The sequence below is a fragment of the Eschrichtius robustus genome, chromosome 20 (genome assembly GCF_028021215.1).
Source record: "Eschrichtius robustus isolate mEscRob2 chromosome 20, mEscRob2.pri, whole genome shotgun sequence".
NCBI lineage: Eukaryota > Metazoa > Chordata > Mammalia > Artiodactyla > Eschrichtiidae > Eschrichtius > Eschrichtius robustus.
In genome coordinates, this window is record NC_090843.1 from 7,034,973 (window position 1) to 7,047,500 (window position 12,528).

General features: G+C 51.5%; 1 protein-coding gene and 2 non-coding genes across 4 annotated transcripts; 2 read left to right on the forward strand and 1 right to left on the reverse strand.

Annotated features, from left to right (window-relative positions):
• Nucleotides 1–1,331: 1,331 nt before the first annotated feature.
• MRPL58 (mitochondrial ribosomal protein L58) lies at nt 1,332–8,361 on the forward strand. 2 transcript variants are annotated; one of them, XM_068531168.1, is made up of 6 exons: nt 1,332–1,561; nt 4,550–4,586; nt 6,737–6,796; nt 7,379–7,461; nt 7,552–7,721; nt 8,022–8,361. In XM_068531168.1, exons 1-6 carry the CDS (start codon nt 1,376–1,378, stop codon nt 8,104–8,106), a joined length of 621 nt encoding a protein of 206 aa, XP_068387269.1. In that variant the 5' UTR covers nt 1,332–1,375; the 3' UTR covers nt 8,107–8,361. The 2 variants fall into 2 exon arrangements, with proteins under 2 accessions (XP_068387269.1, XP_068387270.1); XM_068531169.1 differs by having other exon boundaries at nt 1,332–1,474.
• Nucleotides 8,362–11,716: 3,355 nt separating this feature from the next.
• On the forward strand, nt 11,717–11,789 carry TRNAR-CCU (transfer RNA arginine (anticodon CCU)). The gene has a single exon. It is a non-coding gene; the product is annotated as a tRNA-Arg (tRNA).
• Nucleotides 11,790–12,230: 441 nt separating this feature from the next.
• TRNAR-CCU (transfer RNA arginine (anticodon CCU)) lies at nt 12,231–12,303 on the reverse strand. Its single transcript has one exon. It is a non-coding gene; the product is annotated as a tRNA-Arg (tRNA).
• Nucleotides 12,304–12,528: the final 225 nt, after the last annotated feature.

Below are 12,528 nucleotides of genomic sequence, written 5' to 3' on the forward strand. Positions count from 1 at the left end.
GAGACGCCTCTGTTCCCTCTGAGGTCTTGGGATTAAGTCAGAGAGGGAGGGTCCCAGGAGACTCCCCTTAAAGCCTAGAGCCCCAACAGCGCATGTCAATTGCCATTCCCTTCCTAGTCTGGGTTTGCAAAGCCAGTGCTTGGCAAGTATTTTTTTCCCTCCTAAAGAATTTGCCTTTATCAATGAGGCTAAGATGGTAAAGCCTTGACTTGATGACAATCTCCTATTTCAAACAGCCGCATTCCCAGGGGCATGTTTTTCTAGGTAATTGTGCTTTTCCTAAAAATAGAACCCGCCATTAAGAAATAACCACTAGTATTACTAATAATCACTAACATTTATTGAGTTCTGTTTTCGTTTACCACACTGCCTCTCGACAAAGCAACTTAGCTAACATTTACCTGTTTCCAAACACTGCTTGCTCTATTTTAAACCTTTCTCAGAGTTAGAACTTCTCAGTTTTCAAGTTCATTTTTTAACCATCTTGTAAAAAGGGCTCTGATTAGCCTGTCTGTGGCTGTCTGAATCTCCACCTACTTCCCCATCCTCCCCTTATCTCCTGGCTTGGAGAAACTGCCATCAAGCTCCACAAAGCAGGCGGGCTGGGGCGGGTGTCCACTTTTTAAAGTATTTCTTTCTCTACCTGCCCGCCTCTCCTCCATCCTGTTATTTGTCCTACAGCGCCTTCACACAGGTGCTCAGCAGGAATTTCCTTTTAGGCTGCCTTGTGAATGAGCCTGAAGTTACTAAAACTCAGCTCCGGCGGAACTCAACTTTCAAAAACACCTTCCCAAAGAATCCCTTTTATCAATATGTATTGAGTACCCATGACGTGCCAGGTTCTGGGTACTGGGGATCCAGCAATGAGCCAGTGCCCTCCTGGAGGTGATGACATTCCGGCTGGGAGACAGGCAACAGACAGAAAAATAAGATTGAGCGATGTGAAAGAAAAAAAAAAAAAAAAAAGTAGCAAGGAGTAAAGGGGATGGAGATGAACCTGGGCATGCCTCGTTGATGCTGTGAGATTTGGGGGAACATAGGTCCAGGAAGGCACAGACCGAAAGGGAGAGAAGTGGTGTTTCTGGGAGACACGGCATCCAGGGGTTCTTTTCACCAGGAGGCTCCCTTGAGAGCTCGCTGTCTGGCCAATGTCTTCCCCATCGCAGCAGATGCCCTCAAAGCACCAACCAGGCCTCCTGAAGGCGGCCGACCAGAAGCCTCTAATAAGCTCCGCGCGAGAGCAACGCCGAGAGCTCTGCTCGCTTCCTCCCCGTGGCAGGCGCTAAAGGTCTAGCGGAACCAAAGTCTCAAGGGAAGAGCGAGCCCACGGACCGCGGAAGAAAGCGCCCACCGGAAGCGGCCCCGAAACCCGAACATGGCGGCCGTCCGGTGGCTGCGCTGGGGCCTGAACCGAGCCGAATCCTGGCTGCTCCCGCCGCCCGCGCGCTGCCCCCACCGGACTCTGAACAAACAGGTAGAGAGCACCGAATTCCAGAGCATCTACAGCCTGGACAAGCTCTACCCCAAATCGCGGGGCTTGGACACCGCCTGGAAGGTTCCGGTGAGCCGGGAGGGCCGGACGGAAGGGGCGTTTCCTGGACTCTGCTGGGTGACGTCGGGCAGCCCGGGCCCCATTGGCCGGGCGTGCTGCTAATCCAAGAGACGGACGCGCTCAAACATGGCGGTCGCCGCGGGAGGAGGCTGGTTGCCCGAGCAACCGGGGGACTGGGGGTGCTGGGCGGTTGGCTGCACCCCGTGTGGCTCGAGGTGTGCCGGCATCGGGAGAGCATGCTGGCTATGCTTCTTACAAGACCACCAGCTTTTCCGCATTCATTCCCCGTCCCTCAGGCCCAAATGCTCGTCCCAAGGGAAAAGTGCCCTCCGCAGAGGACAATTAAGGCAGGAAGCTGCCAGGTAGCTCCCTTTTGGAGCCTTTTAGCAAGTGACGTGGTCCTTAGCCTCTAGTAACCCCGGCACGCCTGAGGAAACAGGGCTTCTGGTTCGTTGCCTCAGGATACCCTTATTGACAGCCCGCTGTGCGCAGGCGCTGTATCAGGGCCCGGAGCTGGAGAGTTTGGACCCACCCAGTTCTATGGAGTTTCCACCTACAGGATTGGAAGAGAGCGTTCATTCATTTATTCATTCACTCACTCACTTAACAAACGTCTGTTGAAAGCATGGTGTATACACGATGCTAGGCATGGGGACAGAGTAGTGAACAAAACACAAAAATCCTAATGCTAGTGGAGCTTATCTGCTTAATGGAGGGAGACAGGCAATGAATAAAATCAGTAGCATAGAGTATGTGATAAGTACTTCGGAGAAAATAAAGTCCGGAAGGGAGAAGGAGTGCTAAGGTAGGGGGTGGGGTTACAATTGTAAGTAGGCTGGTCCGAGGAGGCCTCTGAGAAGGTGATGCTTGAGTAAAGACTCGGGAGAAACAAGGCAGCAGCGAGCCGTGAGAAGAGCGGGGAGAGGAGCATCCCTGCGGAGGGAACAGCAGGTGCCACCCCCCTCAAGGCAGTAGCATGTTCCGCTGGTTCAAGGAACAGCAGGCAGGGCAGCGTGGCTGAGCAGGGGGGTCAGATATGAAGCTGAAGGGGAGAAGGCTAGGGGGAGGCCTTTGTATAGGGCTTACAGGCCTTTAGTTTTGCCCTGAATGTGATGGAGGCAGAAGAGCGGAATGATCCAACTTAGTTTTACAAAAATCAACTGTTCTAGAGAAGAGATTGCAGAATGGCAAGAACAGGAAGACCAGTGAGGAGATTGCAATAATATAGGCACGAGGTGATAAGCAGGGTGAAAGCAATAGGAGTCAGGAGAATTGGTCAGGTCCTAGATAAATTTTGAAGGGAAAGCCTACAGGATTTGCTAATGGATTTTCTCTGAGAAGTGAGATTAAGAGAGGAATTGAGGTCTAGGGCCTTGAGTAATGGAAGGATTGTGTTGCCATTAATGGAGACGACAGAATGGTAATAGCATTCGTTTGTCTGTTCGTTCATTCAACAGCAAGTTTCTCGTGCACCCACTGTGTCAGACACTGTTTCAAGCACTGCAGATACCACCACGATAAAACAGAGTTCCCACTTCATGGAGCTTATGTTCTAGCGCAAGGAGCAGACAGTAAATAAATGGGGAAAACATACCAGAGAGCGAGAAGTAATGAATAGACCAGAGTGCTTGGATGTGATAGCCAGGGAGCTACTTCAGGTTGTTAGGAAGGGAAGTCCTCTGTGAGGAGGTTTGAGGCTCGAGAGAGGAGACCTCGAACAGCAGTTGGCTTTCCCTCAAGAAAGAGGTTTGAGTTTGAGCCAGACGGTTGGGAGTCATCAACAAAGATTTTTTTTTTTTTTTTTTTTTTTTTTAAATTTGGTGGCGCCCAGCTTGTGGGATTTTAGTTCCCACACCAGGGATCGAACCAGGGGCCCCAGCAGTGAAAGCACTGAGTCCTAACCACTGTAACGCCAGGGAATTCCCAAAGGTGGTATTTTCAAAGGAGATGGATGGAATGTTCTAGGGAAAGAGAGAAGAGGAAGGATTTCAGGACATTTCTGTGCTTAAAGGTTGCAAAGAGCAAGCAAAGGAGAGTGAGAAAGTCACGGGGAGGTAAGAGGAAACTGGAGAGGCCAGCGCGGAAGGAGGGGGAGGAGCGTTGCTTCAAGGAGGGCGCAGTCCAGGGTCTTCTACGATGCAGAGGTGGAGTAGGGTGAGGATTTCACCCCCAGACAATTCTAAGATGAAAAGGGATGAAGGGACTTCCCTGGTGGTCCAGTGGTTAAGACTCCGAGCTTCCAGTGCAGGGCGCGCGGGTTCGATCCCCGGTGGGGGAACTAAGATCCCACATGCGGTGCAGCGGGGGGGGGGTAGGGGTGGGGCCCGGGGCCCCCCCTCTCCCCCGCAAAAACGGGGTGGTGGGTGATGAAGGCAGCCAGAGCGGGGACAGATGAAGACACTTTGAGCTTGGGGGGCCAGAAGAGCCTCAGAGTGGGTAGTGTTTGCACCGGGCCTGTGGATGTGAGGATTTAAGGCTTCGGAAGAACAACTCGGGAGAGACGTGAAGGTGAGAGGTCCTGGGGTGAGTAGGTCAGCTTGACGCAAACTCTCAAGGCAGATGTGCTAGTCACTGTTGAAGGCAGACAGCCCTACATGCGAGCCTCCCGTGGTCTGGGGAGGAACAGGGGACCCACGGTTTGTTGCTCCAGGTTGGCAGAGGGTGTTCCTTTTGGAGTCTGCCTGATGCACATGTACTGTGGCACCTTCCCTCCCCTGGGCGCTGGTAGTTCCCGACACTAGCCAAGTGGAGTCGGGGCAGCAGCAGGGAAGGCTGGAGAAGTCAGTTCCATTTTCCTGGAGGAGTGTTTCTGAGGTGGTACCTCAGGAGTCTGGGGAAGATTTTTCTGTCATCCTGATACGATTTTGCTGGAGACCTGAAAATAGTTGTATTACATTCATGTCGTGGCTTTACATCATTTCTGTTTTGTTGCCCTGGACCAGTTAGGAGTCGCCCAGTAGGTAATATTTATTTGACACCGTATATGTTGCATTACAGGATGATGCAGAGCAAGCCAACAACGACATTCCTATAGGTGAGTAGTTTGGGTTTATAAAAAATCAGTCATTTCCTCTACCCCTCACGCGTTCCTTCCAGGTCTCTCCAAACCAATGAAAGTAAAGAAACTGTCTGGGGTTACAAACGCAGAGTCCTTTCAGCATTGTTGAGACTAGGAAGGAAAAAAGAAGTGATGAGGCAGCCACTCCAGAGTGCCGTGCGGCGCCCAGCACGAACAGAGAGCTCTTGATGGTCTTGTGACGTGGAACAGTCTTTACGATAGATAAGTCGATTGTTATTTGAAAAAAGTAAGGTACGGAAGCATCTATATAGTGAGCTACCATTTGTGTTTTACTTATATATATATATATCTGAAAGACACATTTCTGGATGTACACATAGATCTGAGAGGATGTGGAGGACCCTGGATACAAGGACTGCCATGGGGAGGGGAGGGGAAGGGACAAACTTGGGAACTTGGTGGCTGGGGAACAGGAGTGGGGACTTCTCCCTGTAAACCATTTGCATAACTTCATAATTTTGTGCCCATCAAGCCTGAGGCGTGGCCTGTAAAGAAACAAGCAACCCTCCTGAGATTCAGAGAGTTTCTGGCGCCCACGGACAGTGAGAGAAGAGCAGCCAAAGGTGCCGGCTCCTGGTGGCCCCTGCTCAGGGCGACCCTGAAACAAGGAGGCCAGGTGACCACAGTCTAAAGCAGAGGAGCTGGCGTCCTGAGGCCGGCAGCTGTGTCCTGAGGCGGGAGGAGGCCGAGAACCAGAGAGAAGAGAGGCTGTCGCTTGACAGCTTCGGGGGGACGGGCAGGCAGTGGGAATGGCCAAGGGGCCGCTCCTCACCTGCCTCTGCCCGTGTTCTCCGAGAGGGTCCCAGGCCTCCCCGTGCCTGGCTGGCCTGTACGGATGCAGACAGGGCCACCAGCCCCGGGGTAGATCCGCCCCCCTCCGCCCCCGCGGAACCACACGTATTCCTCACCTGTTCAGAAAAATGAGTTCATTTGATTTTTCAAAGGGAGGAAAGCCTCTCAGAAGCCATCTGGAGAGGTCACCGCTGCCCGCTGAGGCCCACTCTCCGCCGCCACGGGGCCACACTTCCTCGCCCCCCAAATCTCCTGCAGCTCACCATCCAGTCCTCTGAAACCTTCCCGCTGCTGTGCCTTCCCGGCTTCCCTCAGAGACTACGAGGCTGCCTTTCATGAATTACAGAAATAGAAGGAAGAAATCTCATTTTACAGATCCAAAACAGACCAACAAAACCAAGACCCAGAGAAGCGGTGGGAGTTTGTGGAGGTCACAAAGTCAGCCCGTGCCGAGCTGGTGTTGGAAGACGGGGCTCCCAGCTCCAAATGGAGCGCTCATTCACCCAGCAGGTGTTTTCGTCCACTGACCGCGACCGCGACCGAGGCCCGGGGGTGCACGCGCAACTCACGAGGAATGAGACCCATCTCCCCTCTGGGGGGGTCCACATCCACCGCATTTTCAGAATACAACATTAAACTCAGTTTGTCCCTTAGCTTGAGCTTTTGAAAGAGTCCTTGCCTTATTTTTTTTTTTTTAATAAGTCTTTTTTTGTGTGTGTGTGTGTGGCTGCTTTGGGTTTTTGTTGCTGCGTGCGGACTTTCTCTAGTTGCAGAGAGCGGGCTACTCTTTGTTGCGGTGCTCAGTGATGCGGTGGCTTCTCCTGTTGCGGAGCACGGGCTCTAGGTGCGCAGGCTCAGTAGTTGTGGCTCACGGGCTCTAGAGCGCAGACTCAGTAGTTGTGGCGCTCGGGCTTAGTTGCTCTGCAGCATATGGTTTTTTCCCGTACCAGGGCTCGAACCCGTGTCCCTTGCATTGGCAGGTGGATTCTTAACCACTGTGCCACCAGGGAAGCCCAAGAGTCCTTGCATTAAAACAAACAAACAGCAAAAAGCGAGGGCAGTCAGATTTAGTGGAATGTACTAGACCACAAGCAGACAACCTGGGTTGTAATTTTACCTCCTCTGCTCTCTGTGTGGCCTTGGGAGACTCTTGATTTTAGTTTTGACATCTGTAAATAATCTCTGACTTTACTGATCTGAATGTTACGTCATTGAAAGAGAGAGGAATAGGGATACTGACGTTGACGGTAAATTAGCAGTTTGCATGTTTTGCCCTGTGATAATATTCTGTTGGTGTGTGTTCTGTTTTTCAGATCGCTTGACAATATCTTATTGTCGGAGTAGTGGTCCTGGGGGCCAGAATGTTAACAAAGGTACAACAGTGCCTTGTTTTCTTTCACTTTAAAACTTTGCTGAGAGATGGACTTGAGGACTTCTGTGTTTACATTCATGTGGCAATAAAGGGATTGTTTTTTCAGAAGCTTAAATACCGCCAGTTTATATAATAACCCTCTTTATTCTTTTGAATGCGGTCTGATTCTCAGACTCTCAGTTGTGGGTTGCTAGGACTAGGATTGGCTTGGGAGTCTAAGCAAAGGGAAGTCACAGTGTGAGTTGGCAGCCAGCTCCAAGAACAGGTTTCCTTCACTCTTATGGAGCTCCCCCTCCCTGCTCCTCCACCTCCCCGCCTCCCCCCTCCCCACATTCTTTTCAGAACCCAATACCTTGTAAGAGAAAGAAAGCCCTAGGCATTTTGTTCCGGGAAGTTTATGTTTGTCTGGATGTGCAGGCTCATTCCATAGCCCGGTTTGCATCCCCGAGTTCACACAGGATAGAAACAGCCCCGGGTGCGTGTCTCACCTCCCTGTGGTTCAGGATCCGGTGGTCAGCAGCCACCCGGGCACCGAGCCTGCCCGAGCGTCTCAGTGACCCGTGCCCCCTCCCTTTATTTACAGTGAATTCCAAGGCTGAAGTCAGGTTCCACCTGGCCAGCGCCGAGTGGATTGCAGAGCCTGTACGGCGGAAGATGGCGGTCACGGTAACCACGGCCCCTTCCTTTCTCTTTAACCCTCAGTCACTTTTAAGCCTTTACTCTGTAGAGCTCTGGTTTTGCCTTTGTTCTCCGCAGCACAAAAATAAGATCAACAGGGCAGGAGAGTTGATCCTTACCTCTGAATGCAGCCGCTATCAGTTCCGAAATCTGGCAGATTGCCTACAGAAAATTCGAGACATGATCACTGAGGCCAGCCAGCCAGCCAAGGAGCCATCCAGAGAAGATGCTGTACTTCAGAAAATCAGGTACTGGAAAATTCCCTGAGCTTCTGTAAACCAATTCGTGTGGACAAGGGGCTACCCAGGGAAGAAGGGAGGCACGGTGAAGCCCACGACCTGCCAGCAGGCAGGTGGACAAGCTCCGGGAACGGGAGCGACTCAGACCCGGAGCGAAGGCTCCCGGAGCGGAGGCTCCCGGGCCGGCGCCTGCGGCTTCGGCTGCTCTGCTTCCCGCTCAGCTGCCAGCTCCTCTCACCAGCTCCTCTCACCACTCTGAGAACCACTGATTGGGCATCTGGGCATAACTGTGTTCTTCTTTGTTTTCAGGGTAGAAAACATGAATCGGGAAAGGCTGAGAAAAAAGAGAATAAATTCTGCCATAAAGACAAGCAGGAGGGTGGATGTGGACTGAAATCATGCCCTCGAGCTGGCAAAGACCCTCTTTAGGGCCTCCAGGCAGCTGCCACCGAGGGAGCTCTAACACCATCAGGAGACGTGTGTGTTGTTTGTTGTCAGTGCTTGTCTGTAACATTGCAACCATCTCAAGAATGTTCATCTGGAATGAGGGTTGTAGGCACTGGTTGCAGAGGTCTTTATAGGCAATTACCATGTTGTCAAACCTCTATTATCCATTTAATATATTAGTTGCAATAAAGTTCTAAACTCAGTGGGCTTCCGCTTCTCAGAATGCTTCAGAACAGAATTCCTCCCTTTTCTCTCAGTTGAAATCTGCCTAATAATTATTGACTGGCACTGACTGTACAGCCCGGGGGTGGGGCACAGAGGGATGAGCCCTTCAGGAACACAAGGGCAGAAGGGCTGACACAGGTGCATGGGCATCAGAACTGGGCCTGGAGACAGGGGTAGAATATTAATCAGTAGAGAGCTGGGAGGACATGCCAGTTGAAAGGAACAGTGTGAATAAAGGAGACCAGAGAAAAGGCTGCGGTGGAGGAAATGATGAGGAATCCATCTGAATGGGGGATTTGTGCAGGTCATTGTGAGAGGTGAGTCTGGAGAGGGAGATAGAAGTTCAAGGTGCAGGGTCTCGAGTTCAAATTGAGCAATTTAGATTTTTTTTCTTTTTTTTAATTTTATTTTTATTTATTTTTGGCTGCGTTGGGTCTTCGTTGCAGTGTGCGGGCTTCTCACTGCGGTGGCTTCTCTTGTTGTGGAGCGCGGGCTCTAGGGCACAGGCTCAGTAGTTGTGGCGCACGGGGTTAGTTGCTCCATGGTATGTGGGATCTTCCCGGACCAGGGCTTGAACCCGTGTCCCCTGCATTAGCAGGCAGAGTCTTAACCACTGTGCTAACAGGGAAGTCCCAATAAATGACTCTTATGAAATACAAAAGATGTGGAGACAGGGTCCCTGTCCTCAAGGGACTCAGCCCAGTAGGGAGCTGAGGCTCATATACAAGGAAGTGCAGCATTCTTTGGTTCATTAATTCAACAAATACTGAATACCGGCCAATGGGCCAGGTCCTGGGGAATCAGCAATGAACAAAACAAAAGTCCTTTCTTCCAGAGAACTTCCATTTGATCAGAGGATGATAAAAGCTAAGAAGAAAAATGGATTCCTGTTTGGGTAACATGACCTAAAACATGGTAAATAACACAAGAAAGGTCTAAATAGATTTTGGGAAGGAACTAGTTCCAGCTGGATGGTCAGTGAAGATGTACTTGATGTGCTTGAGATGGGATGGAAGAAGGGGAGGGGCTGGCCAAGGGAGCAAGGTAAGAGCTTGTCACCTGGAGGCTCCAGTGATGGCCAAAGGCCCTGCCTGTGGCCGGGACAGTAAACCATAGTATTGAGAGAATGGGCTGTGAAGCCAGCTGCCCTGGATCAGCTCCTGACTTCCACCACCCCCAGCTGTGCAGCCTTGGGCAAACTACTCAGCCTCTCTGAACCTTAGCTTCACCATCTATAAACTAGGGATGATGTTATTAGTGCCTACCTCGTAGGGTAGTAATGGTTAGTGGCACTGAGCCTGTACCCAGGGAATGTTAGCCATGATTGACAGTTTAGCCATGATTAAACAGTTCCAGTTTGGCTGGAAGCCAGGGGGTGAGGCGCTGTGGAAGACACACCTGCCACCTTGAGTGGGAGCCAGGTCTAGAAAGGCCTTAAATGTGACAGCTAAGACATTGAGACTCTACCCCTACAGAGGCTGTCAGGGGAAGATTAATCTGACTGTGACTGAATGAGAAAAGACTGCAGGGAAGTGGACACAGGTTGGTGGACAGACCCACGTGAGCAATTAGGGACCCATCCTGGAACTAGCAGTGCAGTGGCTACTGGCATGGAGAGAAAATAGCAGATGCAAAAGGGTTATGGGGACAGAAAATTGGCTTGGGTGAAATGCGAGCTGGTGTGTGACAAGGGGGTGGTGCTGAGCTTTCAGCCAGGAAAGTCACCGAGGGAGCAGGCTTGGGATGGTTGGATGATGGATATGGTTTTGCCTTCGAGGAGTTGACTTTGTGGGGCCTGAGGAGGAATGCTTAGGTGGAGATGCCCAGGAGAGGGAACGGAGCTGGAGCTGGGGAGTGAGGTCAAAGCTGGAGATGCAGGACAGACGGCACAAGTAGAGTCTTGGGAATGGAGGAGCAGTTGAAGATGAGGCAAGGCAGGGAGACGCTTGGTGAGATGATGGTGGCGGGAAACCAGAGAGGGCCTCTCTCTGGTTAAACTCTGGAGCCTAGTGCTGGACCTGTGAGGCCCTCAGAAGACATTGGTGGCATGTGAAGGGACCTGGAAAAGCATTCGAGATACGGAGGAGGGGAAGGAGAGGTAAAGAGAAACAAAACAAGCCAAGGGACAGAGAGTGGAGCACAAGGGCAGGACCTGTCATTTAAAAAAAAAAAAAAAAAAGGTTGAGGGCAAAAGAATGAACATGGGTGAACTCACAGACACAATGATAAGTGATAGAGGCCAGATTATAAAAGAATATGATTCCATTTGTATGAAGTTCAAAACCAGGCAAAACTGCTTTATGGTAGTGAGAGTCAGGGAAGTATTTACTCGGAGGCAGTGGTGACTGATGGGGAGGGGATATAAGAGAGCCTTCAGCGGCGCTGGAACTGTTCTGTATCTCATCCAGCCATGACCTTAAGATCTGTACAGCTTACTTCGTGGATGTTACACCTCAGCAAACAGACCAATTAGTAACTGAAAGGAGGACATTCTCAAGGCTGGAGACTGGAGCCAGGTGGGGCACATTCCTCTTTCTTGCTGGTATTAAGGGTTTGTGCAGACTCTATACGTGGGAGAGAGAAAAAAAGAATGTCTCCAAGTCCCTAGAAGGCAAGGTCTCAACGCAGGCACCACAGGGAGTGAACACTGCTCTTGGCTAAAGCTTCTCCTGTTACATCTTTCAGATACGCATGAATTTTAGTAATGGATTTTAAACGTGTGTAACATTTTAAAATGTGCTTTTTCTGTATTTGTATTACCTTTTGTATAACAGTTTAAAGGAACAAAATATTAGAGTGCAGTATCCAGTTGGGTGATCCTTTTCTTTCCTGTATATTATGTATTTGCGTACATATATATTTCTACTATTAAGACTGAAAGGATTTGTTCCTCCCCGTTGTACATCGTTTCATGATGCGGGATTTTCACTGTTTGTGCTTCAATATTCGTGATTGATACTAGTTTGTTCTCCTTCCCTTCCTACACTACCTTTTCCTAAAATTCTTGGATTTTCTGTCAGTTCTGTAGAGGTGGACAAAATGGCCATGGGGGTAAAATTTGGAAATGCCTGCAAACGGCAGCCTTCACCCGCCATCCATGGTCCAGGTGCCCGGCAGCCTCAGCGCCGGCCTCCCAGGCCCCACTGTGCTTCCCGGTGCGGGTGGCAGAAGGTGGTGAGTTCACTTCCCACCGTGGTTTCTTCCTAACGGTTGACTGTGAGCACCTGAGAGCCTACCCTCTCGCGGCCCCGGCACCCCGTTAAGTCGTGCTTTGCAAGGCCCGGGGTCGGACCGCCTACTAAGGGGAGAGATGCCGAAAAAACAAAACACAGGCCCCAGTGGCCTAATGGATAAGGCACTGGCCTCCTAAGCCAGGGATTGTGGGTTCGAGTCCCACCTGGGGTAAGGGAGCCTCTTTTGGCTCCTTCCGTCCGTACAGGACTCTGGAATTCCTACGCTGTGTTTCCACCGCATTGAATACTCCGAATACACTGCGTTCGGGCCCGCGGGTGGAAGACCTAACAACCGGTTCCACAAAAAGAGATCCCAAAGCCAGTGACTGCGCCCCTGGAAGCCCCCAACTTTTGGACAGCTCACAGGCCGAGGATAAAGGGCCGGAGTAAGGGTGTAACGTCACCAGGACACGAAGGGGGAGTGACGGACACTGAGCCCGAGGCTGGGACGCGCCAACTACTTGGCTGCAAATGAGGCCCTGGTAAGCTGCACGGCAGAAGGCGAGCAGAGAGCAGGCGGGTGGGGAGCCCCTGGGTCCCTAGATCCCTAGGCTGCAGTCTCGGAGGCCCGCGCAATGCAGGCACAAAAGTTACTTTGGGCCAACCCTGACGCCACCCCAGGTGGGACTCGAACCCACAATCCCTGGCTTAGGAGGCCAGTGCCTTATCCATTAGGCCACTGGGGCTCGATAACAAGGCTACACCACGTGGTCCATGGTAACGTGCAGCCGCACGCGCACAGGCCTCACTCGGGCCTGCCATGATACGCGCCGCACAGTGGACCTGAAGAACGAGGGCCGGCCCTGGGCAGCCTGCAGGACAACCGGAGGGCACACCCGCGGGGCTACGAGAAAAGTTAAGGTTCAAGGTGAGGTGACTGCGCAGTGCCGGGGGGCAGGAAGGAGAGCGCC

Excerpts from the sequence above, each read along its gene's own strand:
- MRPL58 (XM_068531168.1), top strand. The coding sequence starts at position 1,376 with ATGGCGGCCGTCCGGTGGCTGCGCTGGGGCCTGAACCGAGCCGAATCC. Across the intron at positions 4,587-6,736 it reads CAACAACGACATTCCTATAG|ATCGCTTGACAATATCTTAT; the intron begins GTGAGTAGTTTG and ends TCTGTTTTTCAG. Across the intron at positions 6,797-7,378 it reads GGGCCAGAATGTTAACAAAG|TGAATTCCAAGGCTGAAGTC; the intron begins GTACAACAGTGC and ends CTTTATTTACAG.